This window comes from Macaca nemestrina, chromosome 5, assembly GCF_043159975.1.
Source record: "Macaca nemestrina isolate mMacNem1 chromosome 5, mMacNem.hap1, whole genome shotgun sequence".
Classification (NCBI taxonomy): Eukaryota; Metazoa; Chordata; class Mammalia; order Primates; family Cercopithecidae; genus Macaca; species Macaca nemestrina.
This window is the reverse complement of record NC_092129.1, coordinates 134,851,078-134,869,401: the sequence shown is the minus strand read 5'-3', so window position 1 is coordinate 134,869,401 and position 18,324 is coordinate 134,851,078. Positions and strand designations below refer to the sequence as shown.

Genomic DNA, 18,324 nt, shown 5'->3' with positions numbered 1-18,324 from the left:
ATACCGCATTCACTCATTCAGCTTTGCATTCAGGCACTTCTAAGCACCTGCAGTATACACTGTCCTGAATGTTTGGAAGATACAAAAGAAGGGGACAATGTGTTTTTAGTTCCTTAGGGATTTGAGGGTTTTGGCAAAGTTTTGACCTTTCTATATATTGTAAACACCTTTAAGTGTGGTAGTTTTTAGATGAAGACCTATAGGTTTACTGTGATGACAGAAACTGCAAAATATCAGGAGAAGTCCTGGGAATTGATTTGCATATGTCTCTGTTCCCCTGATGAGGAGAGAACTGTGGGGCTTTTGCAAAGTCTTCTAGGGCAGAATTCAATCATTGCCAGGCCAATGTTCTCCTGTTATCTCTGGGTGTTTGAATGTTTGGTTCAAGCAAGGGAAAATTTCTTGAGTCAGTTTTCTTCTTCAGGATACAGCAAAATGGAGCTGGCCAAGTGATTTGGGGCAGTGTGGATTAGAACATTTTCTTCTAAACAGTACCTAGAGCATTGGAGGCACAGCGTAGAAGTTCAGAGTAGTTTCAGAATTAGCAGATCTGATCTCAAACTCAGGTGCTGTCATTTACCAGCTGTGTAGGCAAATTACTTGATCTCTCAGTGTCCTTGGTTGTCCTCATTGTGGAATAGGGACAGTCTCATCTCATTAGGATTTGTTGTGATTCATGTATCATCTGTAAGATTCTCAGGACAGTTCTGGCCCATTGAAAATATAAGATAAAAGGAAACTATTGTTATCATCACTATTAGAGGAAATAGGTAATTATTCCAAGTGGGTTTTGTAGTGATAGGAGTGAATCCTGTTCTTGAGGAGGTAGGAGGACATTTCTTAATATGTCTGGTCACCATAGATCTGGGAGATGTCCAATCTGTTTGTGATACCTAAGCTCTGGGTCTGCAGACTACATTTTGGGTAACAAGGATTTAAACCACTCTATATACAACAACATCATACGCAGATATTAATGAGTTTAAACCCCAGATGGGCCTCCAAAATGGAATCTTCTCTGCTTTCAATACACTTTTATGTATTTAAAGTCAGAATTAGAGGTCTCGATAATTGAGAATTTCTGTAACTGGCATGAAGCTCAGTGAGAATTTCTGTTTCTGCCTGCATTCCAGAAAAAATCTATGGTAAGGAGTTGTGTTCCCATCTCAGCAAACTGTCTAGTGGAAGGCTGAATTCTGAGATGACAGCCTCCAGTGGAACACTAGGGACAAAGGCCCAGTAACCTCTTCAAGAAACCAGGGAAGGGGAAAATGAAGCTCTTGGGTGAGTCAGCATTTCTTCGCATACAGCTATGTTAGGATTGACTACTTAGAGCTAATTTGTTCAGAAAGAAGGATATTTTCCTTAATACCAAGAGTTACACTTATCTAAGTATTTTCTACTTTGAAAGTGGCATTCACTTCCAATAGCCACCCGATCCACATACATATACACCCAAAGAATAAAATCTAATTTGTTAGAGGGGGAAAAAAGCACCTAATATATTTGAAAAATGAGCCAAATTCGTCAGCAAGCATGTGGGATTTATTCAAACTGCTCAGAATAGATCTGAATCTACACATTCTGACATTCCATCCATGTAGAAGCAAAGCCATGTGTGAGACCAGGCTGATAAAATGACTTAAATGATTGGAAGTGAAGAAGAATAATAGCATTGAAGCAGCAAGTTACTCACGACATTTCCAGAGAGTGGAGAATCAGGCACTCTTCTCTAAATATAGGACTGGGCCTGAACATTGTACAAACACTTCCAAGCTAGCGTTTTGTAGAAACTCACTGCCAGTGGGGATTTGGCAGGGCATTCATCCAGAGGATAATCTCAATCTGCAGTTGAGCCTGTGTGTGGGGCACAGATGAGGCTCTTAGCTCAGGATGGCGATGAAACCACACACTCCACAAAGATGATGTCTCTCCAAAGCATGGGAAAGTGTTCCAAGGTGAGAGATGACCCTATCCACCTCTTTTGAGCTATTTTCGGTATTGTTAGATGAGGTACCTGGGCAGGCATGGAAAATCAGCAGTCAGGTCAGCTGGGAGCTGGGATATTATGTAGACTTCACTGTAAGAAATGACTGGCTCAAAGGTGTTCATGACAAGGGTTTAAAGCAACTGGAGTGTATTGAGGCTGAGCAAATATGGTGGAAAGGAGAGGGAGAGTGGAGGCAATGTGAGTGTCTGAGATGGTTAATAAGCAAGAGAATTTCCTGTCTCATTCTGGGTTGCAGCAGCTACTGCTGGTCCAAGCCTTGCAAACGAAGACAGGCATTTAGAAGATCTAATAAGCTGAGGACTGTGTGGGCAGAGGAGAGCAACAACTTCTTCTAGACAAACCCTGCCAAAAAAAATATGCTTGCAAAAGTTGGTACAAAAAGGAGGCAGGTGTGGCTTCTTTAAATTTTTTTTTTTTTTAATTATTTTTAGCTCCTGGAGCAAATATCAGAAGTGGTTAAGTAACTGTACTTGTAATTTAGCAGCACAATAAGAATCACAACAAGAATATGTGACTGTTGTACTCACCCCAGGACATCCTAAATTTCCTGAGTAGTGGCATCAGTGCCATGACTTGCTGGTCAGAAATCTCTAAGTAATTCTGAAAATTAGGAATATTATATATATATTACAGTATAATTAGAAATATATATATACATTACAATATAAGTAGAAATGTGATACTGGAGAGGAGAAAGGGAGTAATTTATTCCACATTCAGTAGTTTAGTGCCTCGGTTTCATTCAGTGTTAGCAGAATTTAATTTAATTTAATTTAATACAATTATTAATTAACAGTTCATCATTCACTATAAATGATTTTCACATGAACGAAACCATTTGCATTAGTCAGGCTGCTGGTGTTGCGGGCATGTTTCCCATTATAGTGTCTTATAGGTTTTTCAATTTAAGTTCTGTGCTTCAGAATGGTTGAAATTATAGGGTAAGCGATATTATTCCAGAAAATACCCTGCTGGTTTTATTTCTAATGCAAACATAAGTGAGGAGTGGGAAGAAATATTCTGAGGTAGTGAGTCTTAGATGTCAGCTCACTCTGTATTGATTCCAATTAATACAAATAGGTAAAATGTGTTCTCATTATAGTGAGAACATGATTAAAGTTGGAAACTTGAGTTATTTTCTGGGAAGCAAATTCCTTCAAGCAAAATAATAAAAGCTACAATATTAAGTTTAACATACGCCAAGCATTGGTTTTATGTAAGAGTCAGCATACTACAGCCCTGTGGCCAAATCTGGCCCACTGCCTGTTTTTGTAAATAAAGTTTTAATGGAACACAACCATGCCCACTTGTTTACATATTGTCTATAGCCGCTTCTCCTTTCGAGGAGAGAGAGAGAGAGAGAGAGAGAGAGAGAGAGAGAGAGAGAGAGACAGAGACTGTCAGTTTTGCAAAACCTAAAATAGGAACTTTCTGGCCTTTATGGGAAAACTTTGCTGAAGTCTGCTCTACTTTTTTACTTGTTTTAACAGCCCTAGGGGTTATTCTTTGTCCCCTATCAGGAAACTGAGGCACAGAGAATTTATGCAGCCTGCTCAAAATTACACAGCCTGTCAGTGGAAGAGCTGGGATTCCAGTTTTCTCAGTCTGCCTCTGAAGCCTGTGACTCTGAGTACTTTGCTATATGGTTGACCTATTTATTCTGTATTTAGATTTCTTCTTTCATCTCGCTTGATTTAAACTCCCACTCTAGGTCTCTTACAATAATTCTATTTCCTTGCTTGATTTACACTTGAGATGAGTAATTAGAGCTGATTTCTATTCCTCTTGAGGGAGTCAGGAGGTCCTAGACCAAGCGCACCAAATCCTAACTTGGTTTATGGGATAAGGGAACCAGTTGTATGGGGGTGTGATAGCATCTGAGGATAAATTCCAATAGACATTATTTATTGAGTGTTTCCTATATAGGATGCAAGGCAAAAAATAAGGCATGCTCCTTATATGAAAATAGATCACGGTGTGGTGGAAAAACAAAGAAGAAAGTACAGTTGACTCTTGAACAATGTGGGGGTTAGGGGCACTGATCAGCCATGCAGTTGAAAACCTGCCTATAACTCTGGACTCTCCCAAAACTTAACTATTAATGGCCTACTGTTGACCAGAGGCCTTACCAAGAACAGAAACAGTCGATTAACACATATTTTTTATGTTATATGTATTATATACTGTATTCTTACAATACAATAAGCTAGAGAAAATATTAAGAAAATCATAGAAAAGAGAAAATATATTTATTGTTCATTAAATGGAAGTGAATCATCATAAAGCTTTTATCCATATTGTCTTCACATTGAGTAGGCTGAGGAGGTAGAGGAGGAGTTGGTCTTGCTGCATCAGGTATGGCAGAGGCAGAAGTGGTGGAGGAAGTGGAAGGGGAGGCAGGCGAGGCAGGCACACTTGGTTTAACTTTTGTTTCTTTAAAAATCCACATATGTAAGTGAACCTGTGCAATTCAAACCAGTGTTGTTCAAGGGTCAGCTGTAGATGGTCTCACTACCTTGTGGGGAATGCTATGACAGAAGCTGCACAGGGAGGGCTCTCCTAAGCCACACGGGTGTGGGAGGGGATGGAACCCAGGGACATTGCTGAAAGACGCAATCCCCGATGGAAGTTGGTCAGAAAAAAATTCTAGGAGGGTCTTCAAAACCAGAGAGCTTTGTGAGGAAGAGCACACTGAATGTCTTGGCACAGTATTATTCTGGAGGCTCTGAGAAGTTGGGTAAGAGACAGAAAGGAGTCAATTCACTAAGGTCTTTGAACACTGATATCATCATGGTCAATAATTTTCACTGTTTCCAGTTGACTGTGGGAAAAATATGTGAGCAATTTGAGTACATGTAAATTGTTTTAAGATTTTTACTTTAAATCCTATAGTTTCAGGCCAATGTTGTCCTTGTTCTCATCAAAATGTAGCATTCGAAGTACCTATTTAGGGTTGCATGGGATGCTTGGTTAAAATGTAAATCATTGGGCCCCACTCACACCTCATACATCTGACTGTCTGTGGAACAGTGGTTACAAATCTGCATTTAAGAAATGTAGGTGAGGCCGGGCATGGTGGCTCACACCTGTAATCCCAGCACTTTGGGAGGCCAAGGTGGGCAGATCACATGGTCAGGAGTTCAAGGGCAGCCTGGTCAGTACGGCAAAACCCCGTCTCTACTAAAAATATAAAAATTAGTTGGGTGTGGTGGCACGCACCTGTAGTCCCACCTACTTGGGAGACTGAGGCAGGAGAATCGCTTGAACCTAGAAGGCAGAGGTTGCAGCAAGCCGAGATCACGCCACTGCCCTCCAGATCACGCCACTGCTCTCCAGTGAGACTCCGTTTCAAAAAAAAAAAAAAAAGTAGGTGATTCTTATTCCAGGTGACTCTTATACACTCCACAATTTGAGAAACATTGAAGGATAGTTTTAAGAAGAAATCGGGGGAAAATACATCCATACAAGGTCTGTTAAATGTCTGAATGCTGGTACCTGGGCTGCAGAGAGAGGGTAATTAGATTTTGGAAGTACTTTGGAAATAAACATGGATGAGAGTTTGTTATTAATTGAATGTGGATGGTGGCTAGCAAGAAGAAAGGAAATGCCTTTCCTTATTGAAAAAAATATGACTTAGGCTATTGACATGAGATAGAGAATATTTTCCTCACACCCAAAACTGTACTCTTCCTATCTTTTCTACTAGATTAATTTAGATTTTTGCTCAATAAATTCCCCAGTTTTTACTCTGAAATGAAACATGCCAGCCACTTTGGAAATGGATGCCCAGTTTAGTTCCATAGAAACTCAAAGGCATGTCCAGAGTAGTAGGTTGGAATTTGTATTTCTTGAGATGAAGAGGCTGGTATGTAACAGGGTGTGTTTGAAATTGTCTTGCCAAATGAGAGTGCTGTGGAGTCTGGCAAGAAGGGCAGTGTAGTTCTAGTACAGAGTCTGTTCTGTAGGCAGATTGGCCATGAGAGCTAATAAAAATTTGTTCATGAATGAACATCATTAGAGTATTTTTTTATATTGTAAAAAAATGTTATTTGGTTGATTGTTTTTATCCTGCCACACTTATGTTGTTCAAATCCTCCAAACGACATCTTCCATCTTCACAGCTCCACAAGCTAATCTGTTCTAGATAATCCAAAAGTAGGATAAGACTTTCCTCTCCTGTTTTTGAAGGACACAACTTTGAGGAGGATATGGTTTGCCTTGGCTGCTCTGAATAACACAAGAAAATAGCATAAAATCCTGCTGTGATCCCAGCAAAGCCCCAAGCCACATACTTGTTGAAAGGAACATAACTAAGACAGTCATCAGAACTGAATTCTGACTCTGGTTAGTTATGTGGCCTTGACCCAATGTGTGACTGCATATTGATGTAGACTGAGACACAAATTTAAACCTCAGGAAGCTTATACTTAAACAGAAAAGACAGAGTCAGGGGTTGGAGAGATAGTCTGGCTTCAACAAGGAAGCACTATTTGGGCAAAAACTTAAAGAACAGATTAAGTTGTCAGGCATAGAAGGAGGCGGAGGGACATAACTAGAAGCCCTAGCAGAGTCATACCTGGAAGACAGACACAAGTTTATATTGGATGGATTGAAGGGTATGTAAGGAGAAGATACCTGCCTGTCAGGGGAGACACCACGATTCCTAAGATTGCTTTCCCAGGGCAAGGCTTATCCATTGCAAGTTGGATGTACTGACCCCTGAGACACCTCCAAATATGGGAAACTCTACTGCAGAATTTGTGGTAGTGTGGGACTGTGTTCATGCTCTCCTCTGGTAAAAAAAAAAAAAATCTTAAAAAATGAAAAAGAAGGGTATATGGGAGAAAATTAGGCAGTATTGGTGAGTAGGGAGAAGATCCTGCAAGGACTTACAGGTTAGTCTTTGGAGGCTGCATTTCATTCTAGGCAATGCTTAGGAGTAGAAGACAAGGACATGTATTGGGAAACTTTGGAGATTCTATAGGTAAGAAAGGACCCTGAACTAGAATTGCAGCCATTAGAACATCCAGGAAGGGAACAGGGCAGGATGCACCTGGAAAGAGGACTCTGCATGTTCTGGGAGAAGCCATCTCAGTGACAATGTCCATTGCAATCCCGGTTCTTTTGGTGTGTGTATGGTATGTTTAGGCTCTGAATTTAGTTTTGGACTTTCTCCACTTACCGGCTGTGTGCCTCACCCTAAAACTCAATTTTTTCTTCTCTACAGTGGGAATAACAAATGTTCTGGTTGTGAAGAGTGCATCCGAAGTGCTTACACAGCGTCTGGCACATGCAGAGAAATTAGCTTACAAATGTTATGTTTCTGACTTCTCGCCTCCACTCCACTCACCCTGTCAGGAAAAAATAATTCACAAGGAATATCAAAACAATGATGCACCCTAGGAGTATCCAAGTATCTTAGCTGAGTTATCTCACTCTAGTATAGTGGCAGAGTTACAACTAGAGAGTGCTAGAAACCCACGCTTTCAGCATCCTGCAGTGCACACCTCAGTCTAGTGAGTAAGGACCTCACTTTCTTCTGAACTGGGGCTTGTGAACGCTAGCCTGGAAAGCCTGATTCAAGGAGATCAGGCTGTGTCTCTAACTGGAGCAGCTACACTCCACATCTGTAATTTGATTTGTTCTATTGCAGATGATGTACTGGGCAGAGGTGAGTGTGGATTGGTGAAAATCTGTTTTTATGACTGGCAAAGCAGTGCAGGGGCTCTTTTACTGATAAGAAGCATCATCAGTAGAGTTTGTCCCTGATGCCTTTACCACAGCATCTGAGCCGCTCTCAAGTTTTTCCAGGCCAGCTCCAGTTTCAGTGAGGATAGTGTGGGCTTTCTATGCCCCGAATATTCTTACTACAGTTAATATGTAGGTTACTGCCCCAGTCCAGCTGCAAGTTCCCAGATGTGAATTCCATGTAGGCAGAAACTGTACGGTTCTTGAAATTGAATTATTTCGTTGTTTTGTTTTTGTTTTTGTTTTTCTGCTTAAAGCTCCTTGGGATGCTTCCTCTTAAACTCTTAAAAGTCTTTGAAGAATAAGAGGTTAAGCTAGGACAATTTGAATCTATTATTTGGTTTTTTTTGTAAAAATGAGATCAAAATTATCCCCATAATTCCATAAATTAGCTTTTTACTTTCTTTCTTTTTACTTTGTTGGAAACTATACAACAGAAACAAAGTGAGAAGACTCTACCTTAATTTTAAAAGTAACTCTTACGTAAAAAAGAAAGTCATGTCAGGCCAGGGGCAGAGCGGAAAGGGGAACTTTAGAGAATGGAAACAAACTTAAGCATCTTGTAAATTTTGAGTGAATTGTGAACACATAATGAATGAATGAGAAGGGCCGGCCAGGAGTCTGTGAAATGGTCCAGCTGGGAGATGCCTAATGCATAAACACAAATCTTGGTGACAGGTAGGTTAGCTATCTGTGAACTTTCTAAAGGTTAAATAAACAACAATAGGATTTTGTTAATGTGCCAAAGTGAGTTTAAACCATGAAAGACATGATGCAAATATGCAAGTATCTTTAATTGGGCATAATAAAAAGTAATGAGGTATGGTTAAAATAATTACATTTAGAACAAGAGAGAAGTTAGGGAGAATTTTTGTCTAAAAAGCCAAAAAGTGACAGTTGATTTTGTTGTTATCAGGAGAGAGAATTTTCTTAATATAATAAATTAGGTACTTTGGCAAGTGAAATGGGTTGTAGGCCTATTGCAAGTCCCTTTGGGTTCCCTGGCAGCTAGAAACCTTGGCATTCCCAAAAGACAGCTTCAGTTAAAATGACAGATGAACCCAAGTCTTCAAGTCAAAACTACTGTTGTACCACATCTATTGAATGTTTGGTGATTCAAGTCTCTGTTATTCAGGAACTGATTCTGTTTTTCCTCCTGTCAAAACCTTTGGTTGATTTTGACTGTAGTAGCACATCTGGCAGGAATATGAGAGAAAAAAATTAAGTTAAAAATATAATTTCTATTCCATTATTATTATTATTTTTTCTGTAAAAGCCTTTATGGGGAAGAAGGGAAGAAAGTTGAGATTATGAGTAGAGATGATACTCGCCTTTGGATGACCCGGCTGGGTTCGCCTTTGACTGCCATCACCACAGGTGACCTCATTAGGCTCCGAAGTGTGAGAAGAGCTTCACTGCCAAGTTAGTGAAAGAAACAGATCATTTACTTTTGCTTGAGTGGGTCTGTAGACCTTGGGAGATTAGCCATTTCTCTTAGAGTTTGGTGTATGTATTAAGACACAGCATGTATGCAGGTATATATAATACATATATATGTGTATACACACATATATATATATATATTTCTGGTTTGTTTAATATCTTTTTAAAAATTTTAATGGAATTTTTCAAACATGTACAAAAGAGAAAGAATCCTATGATGAACTCCCATGTACCCATCATCCAGCTTCAACAGTGATCCTATTGTGGTTCATGTTGACACTCATCCACTTCTTTCTCTTCCCATCTCTCCCCATTATTTTGAGACAAATGAGATCCTGGGATTTCATGAAAATATTATGAATATCTGATTTGTGAGAACAAGATTTCCCAAAGCATGATCCCCAGAAACCTAGTCCTGCAAAGCCACTACAAAAATAAAGTGTTCTAATCTCCAAACATTTTAGGCAAATGTTAGATATCATCTCTCTTTTTTGAAGAGTTGTCCCATGTGTGAATACATTAATGGTTCTTCACCTAAGAATGCATTTAAAGCAGTGTCTTCCAAACTTAATTGAGTCTGGAATTCTTTATTTCCAGGAGAGTCTATTTACATTGTGAGGAAGAAATGTTAAGAGACAGTATTTACCACATTGGCCAGGCACTCACTATGTGTCAGGTTTGCTGTTAAATGCTTTTTATGGGCATTACTTCATTTAATCCTTATAACAATCCTGTGAGGTGAGATTGACAGATGAATATATTACCCCGTTTTCAGATGAATAAATTGAAGCTCAGAAATAGAAAATAACTTGGCAAAGGTCACATCAGGGGCAAGATTTTCTCCAAGGTCTGAATGACCCTTGAACCTGAGTTCCCAACCCTCATGCTATGCAGTTGGAGAAGGGATATTAACAATATCTGATGACATGAGCATCCTCTGTGGCTTTAATGTATTCCACTTTCTGATTTGAAAGGCACTGAGAAGTTTATATAAGACAATAGAGGTGAGAATAATCTAAAAGGTACAAAACAACTTTTGTACATTCTATCATCTAAAAGGTACAAAACAATTTTTTTCTATGGAAGTAGAAAATATTATGAATCAATAATGTTGTACTCCTATTTTCTTATGCTAACAAGGGAAACAATAACAACAGAGCATACATGATCAGAGTCATTAGGCTAAGAACTTTGTTTAGTAATATTTTCTATTTCCATAGGAAAATTGTTTTGTGCTTTGTAGATTATTTTCACCTCTATTGGCTTAAACTTCCCAATGCCTTTCAAAAAAATTAGGGTAAGCATTTTTTTTTTTTAATTCAGCAAATAAGACACAGAAAAGATATATATCTTGCCAGAGGTCTGAAGTTCATTACAGAGCTGGAACCAGAATAGATATTTATGTCCAGGGCAATTTTTTTGGCTGCACCATGAATATTGCATTGACAAATAGGATATGCCCCCAACTCCCGGCTTGTTCTGGTTGGTGTAAACTGGGGAACCAAAGAACTGGGAGGGAAGGGAGACTGCGTTAATCCAGATAGTTGATAGTGGAGAGTCCATTGGTGTTAATACTGTTTTCAGGATTTTTCAGAGGCAAGGTCTAGTGCTTCTCTTAGCATTTATATCATGTTTTACATATTTTCAGGTAGGAAAGGAAAATCTAAAGATTCAGTTTTCTTAGGACAAAACTGAACAACTATCATAGTCCATTGCTTCTTTACACCGTGGAAAACCCTGCCAGTGCTCATTTTGATATGCACTTATCCCCAGGCTGTTTAGGAAGCTCTGGTTCATGGCCCAACAGTGATGGGAGGGGCTCTGTGGAACCACTCAGGGATTCCTCAGTGGAGGTATCCATGATATAGCTGGGAAGAGGACCAAATGGTGAGGTGGAAGAGTGGTTATTTACCATCTATCTCATGTTCCTTGTCAAGGTCAATGTCTTATTTTCTAGATGACATGTTTGGTATATTATTCCCTGAGTCAAAAAATGCAAAAATTAAAATGTAGATGCAATTATTTTTAAAGATATTATGGGAAGAAGGATAGTTGTGTAATAACTACAGAGAATTAAGCACAAGCATTATTAGCAAGGCGAACTAAACACCTCTGATTAACTGGGCATTTATTCTGGCTGAGACAAACTTGCATGGAGATAGGGAACATTTGGATGTATAGCTGCAAATAATGAGTGTTATCACTTCATTAAAGTAGGTCAAGGTAAGTAAATGTGATAGGTTTTTTCCACATGCTATAATTACCAAAGGCAATTCAGTAATAGGTTTTAGACCTGGACCATAAAATTATATAATAAGCAGTCATTCATTGTAGATAATTAAAAATAAATGTCTCCAGACAGATTAAAAGAGGAGAGACACAGAGTAAAGCACCATGATCCCACTGTTTATTATATCTACTCTCATAATTAAGGGAGGTAAAAATTTAAAATGTATTATTAAATATGTGGAGGCACCATGATATATCAAAAAGAGAGCTGGTCCTGGAATCAGACCACCGGGGTTAAGGAATCACTTTTTATACCTTTGACAACATGGCCTCAGGAAACCAATTTGATCTCTTTGAGCCTTGGTTTGCTTATTTGAAAATGGAAATTAACAATAAATTCTTAAAATATTTTCTGGTGGTCAAATAATAGATGAATCTGCAAAGTTCTAGGCAAATGACTATTAATAATATGGTTAAAAATATGAGCAATAAAGTCAGAGCAGAAAGGCAGCACCAAATGACAACAGAGCCTCTGCAGGAGTTGACATATCTAGGTGTGCAAGCACAAGACCTGCTCTTCTGAAACAGTCTTACTGATGAGAAGAAGGTCAGCCGGTCCTAGAGCAGTGAGCCAGGGCAAAACACAAGAGTCAATCACAACCTAAGTATCAACCTAAGAGATGTACTAATATTGGCTTTGGAATCCATGACTCTAGGAAGAAGGAAAGGTGAATTTTTTTTTCTTCATCTGGCCACCTGACTCCTTGTTCCAAGTATGCATATTGGTAGGCAGTGGTCATTGTGATATAAGAGTTATTTTTTTTTTCTCGGTGATTTAATTAGTTTGAGATAATCCAGAGTGAAAAATGCTCATTCTGTGCTCCCAGGGAACTCCTGCTAACACCAAAATTTGAAATCAGTTAATGTCCAAAGCACTCATGTGCCACAGGAAGGTCAGTCAGCCTATCCATGCTTCATTCCTGGAGGTGTTGAGACTCAAAGAGCCCGCTGCCATCCAAAGACATCCCAGGTAGCACAAAAAGTAAGTAATAGAGCTGCAGTAGACTTCATGGTTCAGGGCTTTTCCACCTGCTTTATCTACTGGAGGTTAATTGGATGTTTTGCAAAATATCCCAAGCCTGGTTGTTACTCCTCACAGATAATATTATTAAGGAAAAAGGAGGCTTTAGAGTATAGCACAGGTAGGAAGAAGTGTCTGAAATTTGCTTATTTGAGGGTAACTCTCCAAGGGATTTGTGGGGATCTGGTAAAAGTCAGTAATTACTTGCTCAATAGGAAGGTATGGTATATATTATTTCCAAAGTGAAAAAGATGCCTGACTACAAGTCTCAGGGCCACATGAAGTTAGCAGTGAAAGAATGCAGCATGTAATTTGTTGGAGAGGTGGAGAGGATAAATCAGTGAAAGATGAGTTAAGTTAGGGTGGAAAGGAAGGGGTGGGAATTCTTTCTGGCTTTAGAATAGGCTCTGGCAGTTCTGTTGTCAGTAACTGTCACCATACTATTCAGGGAAAATTTGACAATCTCCGTTGCTAAATCCCCAAAAGTAACAGCTTCAGTTATTTTTCAGAGCAAGCCTCATATAGATTGCAAATATTTTGAGTGGCAAGTTGATTTATTGGTGGGAAAATGTTCCCCACATAATTAAGTTTGCCTCTTATGTTATAATGTAAAAATGAGAGAAAATGTAGACATAGTTTAGTTCACCCTAAAGAGACTAGAGGTACTACAAAAATACTAAGAAGACTTCTAAAAGTTCTTATTTGATTTTTGCAAATTAAAATAGTGATACAATCTCATGGAAACAATTAGAACAATATTGCACAAAGACGTACAAAGGCAAACATAATCTATAACTTTCCCTCCAATATAGTATTAGTGTTCGCAGCATGACATGAGTCTTTCCACATAACTCCTTATTCACACATATGAAAAAAAATGCTTAAAACAAAACCAGAGAATCTCAAAGTGCTTGAGATTTTTCAGCAGAATCAGAGAAAACCGTAACTATTCTCTTTGGCTTCAATCTTAATACAGAAAAATCTAGGCTAAAGCATTGGGGCTAGAGTGATGTGGAGGTCAAAAAAGAGCACCAAGAGAAGTATACCTAGAAGCATTTATTTCTAGAAAATTAGTTCTCTGAAGAATACTAAATGCTAGGCCATGGGACTTCTCTCAACCTTCCTCCTTCATTTTGCTTATAGAGAGAGGTACATGGTGACATGTCAACAGCGACTTATGTATCCTTAGGGAAGCTGTAATCATCAAGGTATATTCAATATACATCTTGGTGAGCATGTGGTTGTATGGTGCAAAGGTTAGGAAATCAAACTAAAGAGATACGGCCCTAACTTCCAGGGCATAGAAAGAGAAAATCAAGGACCCAGAGGCAGATGAACAAGCAAAATAAGTAGCAGAATGAACCAGGGATTTAATATATTTAAATATATTTGCAATGTGTCTGGTTTGTATTCTGTGGAATGATGACGAAGGAACCTCTGGAACAGGTACACGTTTGGACAAGATGAGCCTAGGCAGGAATAGCTGTCTCACTTCCAGACATGCTGCTACCTCTGTCTAGTGAATATAACACAGGGAAGGGCTGAAATGAAAGATAATTTTCACATGAGATGAAACTGCAGTCTAAATCCACCGGGATATAATCCCACTATGCCGAGGGTTACTTATTCAAAAAATATTTTGGGGGGTTTTGACAGGTAGTATGCTATCCAAATTATAAAATAACAAACACCATTATAGCTACATTGTATATTTGACCACTCCATGGAAGAATTTGGGTCAAAAATCTTTTCTCATTCTCCTTCCTTCCTTCCTTCCTTCCTTCCTTCCTTCCTTCCTTCCTTCCTTCCTTCCTTCCTTCCTTCCTTCCTTCCCTCCCTCTCACTCTCTCACTCTCTCCTCTCTTTCTTTCTTTCTTTCTTTCTTTCTTTCTTTCTTTCTTTCTTTCTTTCTTTCTTTCTTTCTTTCTTCCTTTCTTTCTTCCTTCCTTCCTTCTTTCTTTCTTTCTTTCTTTCTTTCTCCTTCCTTCCTTCTTTCTCTTTCTTTTTTCTTCGTTCATTCATTTATATAACATATATATGTATGTATGTATATCTTTACGTACACATGTGTATGCATAGATACAATACCAAACAAATTTGAAACACATGTGGTGAGTTGTTGCATTATTTTTGGAGTTCTCTCAAATGGGAAAATTAGGTATTTCTTTCTCTTGTGATAATCAGTTTTATTTACAGAAAGGTCAGAAGTAAACTGCTTTTATCATTTCCTAGTAGGGTATGTTACAGTGAGCAATTCTCATTACAAGTTCAACAGGGTTTGGATACTACTTCTGGAACTCTTTCCTTCCCATTGGGCTTCCATCTCTAAGATCCAACTGAAGTTCCCTAAAGCAAGCATTCAACTTGCTGCTTGGTAAAACATAGAACAACCCCCCATCCCCACCCCAGTATTGGTAAATAAATAGACAGATGAATCTGGCCTCAGAGAGTATGGTTCAGAGTTTATAGAGTATATAGAGTATCTACATTGTTCTGCTCTCTATGAATGGGTATAAAAACCTGTTGAATAGATGCTAAAAATCAGTGGATATGTTGCACCTCAAAAATGTTGTTCTTTTAAAGAGGGCAGGAACAAATCTGCTTGTCCCAATAATCTGTATGCAGACAGTCATAGTAATGATGGTGACTGTGGCAAGAAATATGAACCTATATTCTGAGGCCAAGAAACCTCTTACCTGTTCATCAGGGCTTCAGAAATGAATGGCAAACTCCAATATCTTTTTTGAAATGCAGAAAAGAATTTAGTGTATTATTTGTATTTGTCTTTTAAACTTGAGAAAATACATAGCCAATGCCAACTGAAGTGTTGTCGAAGTTTAATCATGAGTATGTAACGTACATCAGCTACTCCCTCTTCAGTCTTCATAGATTTGTGTAAAATAGTGACCCAAGATGGAAAGGACATTCTAAGCAATGGGAAGGCAAAGAATCGCTTAAGCTTTTCATTCATTGTGATAGCAACTGAACTTCTTGATGTATTTATTGTTGTAAAAATGTCCTTGAAACCACCAATTATTTCTTCCTGTAGATGGTTAGAACTTTTAATATTGTCTGGGAAACTTCTAGAAGCATAAACTGTCAAGTCAACCTGTACACAGCATTTGTAAGTACTCTCTATGAGAACACTCAGAAAATGTTACAGTTTCTGACTCATTCTCTCTAGCCCAGTTGTGTGTTAAACTGAAGGACACATTTGACTACTGCACTAGGAAAAAATGGGTTAGGTTCTTTTTATCTCTGTCAGTTTCTCTTTATCCACACATTTAAAATAATTTCTCTCTTTTCTTTTTAAGTCACAGCTGTGTTATTCAAGTGCACTTTTTTTTTCAATAAAGAAAATATACTGCATTGACATTCTGAGTCATTCTGGTTTTGTTGGCATTGTTTATTTTAAAGATTCAGCAACACAGTGGGTAATAAATGACAGGCTTTGACAGAACTAAAATAAGGGTACCTTACGTTAAAGGGATCAGCCAAATTACACAATTCAGTAATTCTCCATTTGCCCATAACTGTGATTTGTGTGGACTTTTCTAAAACCACAAGGTTTAGGTAAAAATGCTCAGTGGTTGGGAATATTTCTAAACATTTGGCAGCACTGGGAGCTATCCAAGAAACTCAGGATATCTCTATGAAGCATGTTACTTATTTACTTGTCTAAGCAAAAGGAAATATCTGAATTTCACTCTCTAAAAAGTGGAACAACGAATAAATATTCTATTGTTATTTTTATGCCTTCATCTTAGGAGGTAACATTTTCTAGTTAGAAGAGCTAGTTTTCCCCACTGGCTCTAAGTATTTAAGGCAATCTGTGCATGTTGCAACAAAGGCCTCAGAAATTTAGAGGGACACACTGTCCTATAAATCCAGCACCATAGCAAACATCTCAATCCCATATTATGGCCATTTGAGAAAGAAACAATACAAAACAGAAAACATGGAAGAGAGTTACTCATGAGAGTATGAGTGTCTCTTCACTCTCATGAGGTGAAAACATTTGAAACCTTTTAACATTTTGTTAATGACAAGTAGCGCTATTTCACAAAGGTATGTAAAACAAAGGCTCTGCTCTGCTCTACCAATACCATCAATCAATCAAATGAAAAACTCCAAGTCAACCCCTAATCTGTGTTGCTTCAAGATTTATTACTAGAGGTGCTTCCCAGCACTTTGGAGGGCCAAGGCCAGAGGATCATTTGAACCTGGGAATTCAAGACAAGCCTGGGCAACATAGCAAGACCTCATCTCTACCGACCAAAAAAAAAAAAAAAAAAAAGAAGTTTATTGCTTGCTTGCATCGCAATCCAATGCCAGTGGGCAGAGGGACTCTGTGCACGCAATCTTACAGGGTCGGGCTCCTTCCATTTTGTGACATCTTCATCTTCTGCATGCAATCTCCAAGATTGCTATGAAGGGGAAGTGACAATGGAGACTCAAGCAGTGAGATTTTGTAAGTCATACCGGAATGTTTTATCTGTCACTTCCACCCACTCTCCATTGGACAGAACTGCCATATATCCCAGCCCAACCATACCAAGGTATGGAAAAATGAGTCTTCCTGTGTGGCCAAGTGGAAAATGAGATGGTTTTGTTGAACACATGACACAGTGATTGTTCTTTTGTTTATTTTATTTGTTGGCACCCGTGAGAATATTAACTCTTAATACTAGTGCAAGACTTTTTAAGTCGTTGTTAAAATATAATGAGGGGGATAAATAATATCTGTTATTTATTAAGTTCTTAGTACATGCTAGAAGTGCGACAATACTTATTTAATCCAATCTTTACAGAACCTATGTGTATGAAGTAGATACTATTGTTATCACTCATTTTATAGATGAAAAAAAATGAGATTTAATTAAGAACTTGTTTTGTAATTGACAGAGCTGGGTTTCCATCCAGCCATTTGCTGTCAGAGCCTGGATTTTACTCACTGAGTCATATTGTTTCACCAAACACTGAGTCCCATATGTGTTTGTTTGGGTTCACTCTTGGTCTTGATTCAGAACTAAGTGCTCCACCCTTCCATGCCTGATCTTCATAATCTACAAAGGAAGGACAAAAATACCTCCTACTCCCTTGGTATTTCAAACCAAATGGGGTAATCACTGTGAAGTACATTAAATTCCATCCAATACAGGCTGCACAATATCCTTATGATTTAAATGTGATTTACTTTTTGAATAGGTAATATATTCACATGGTTGAGATTTCCCAAAGCTACCTCAGGATCTAGAGTGAAAACTCTCCCAGCCACTTCTGTCCCTTCTCCACTCATTTTCCCAGCACAAAGGCAATCCATATTACTAGACTGATAGGTATAATTCATTTATATAATTTGTTTACCCTTTGGTAAATAGATTAAATTTCTAAAACAACTCTCGCTTTTTTTTTTTTTTTTTTGCAATTAACATTTTAGCCTGGTAATTATATTCATACATACAATATCCTCATTCTTTCTATCCATTGTATAGTTGTTAATTATAAGAATATATTATAATTTGTTCAACCAGTGTATTAGTCCATTTTCACACTGCTATAAAGAAATTTCTCGAAATTGGCTATTTCTTTGTAAAGAACTCAGAGGTTTAATTGACTCACAGTTCTGCCTGGCTGGTAGAGGGGGTCTCAGGAAACTTACAGTCATGGCAGAAGGGGAAGCAAATACATCCTTCTTCACAAACAGGCAGGAGAGAGAAGTACAGAGTGAAGGGAGAAGAGCCCCTTATAAAACCATCAGATCTTGTGAGAACTCACTGACTATCATGAGAACAGTGGCATGGAGGTAACT

At 38.4% G+C, this 18,324-nt stretch overlaps 1 protein-coding gene and 1 non-coding gene across 2 annotated transcripts in view; both read left to right on the top strand.

The window, feature by feature from the left end:
• The window catches only part of LOC105490908 (opsin 5), a 44,536-nt gene extending 34,878 nt beyond the window's left edge, over window positions 1-9,658 (top strand). Inside the window, exon 7 of the mRNA XM_011756883.2 lies at window positions 7,239-9,658. Within this exon, the coding sequence (XP_011755185.1) occupies window positions 7,239-7,247 (9 nt within the window). The 3' untranslated portion in view covers window positions 7,248-9,658. The remainder of the gene's footprint in view (window positions 1-7,238) is intronic.
• Window positions 6,643-6,806, top strand: LOC112428229 (U1 spliceosomal RNA). Its single transcript, XR_003020181.1, has one exon. It is a non-coding gene; the product is annotated as a U1 spliceosomal RNA (small nuclear RNA).
• Window positions 9,659-18,324: the final 8,666 nt, after the last annotated feature.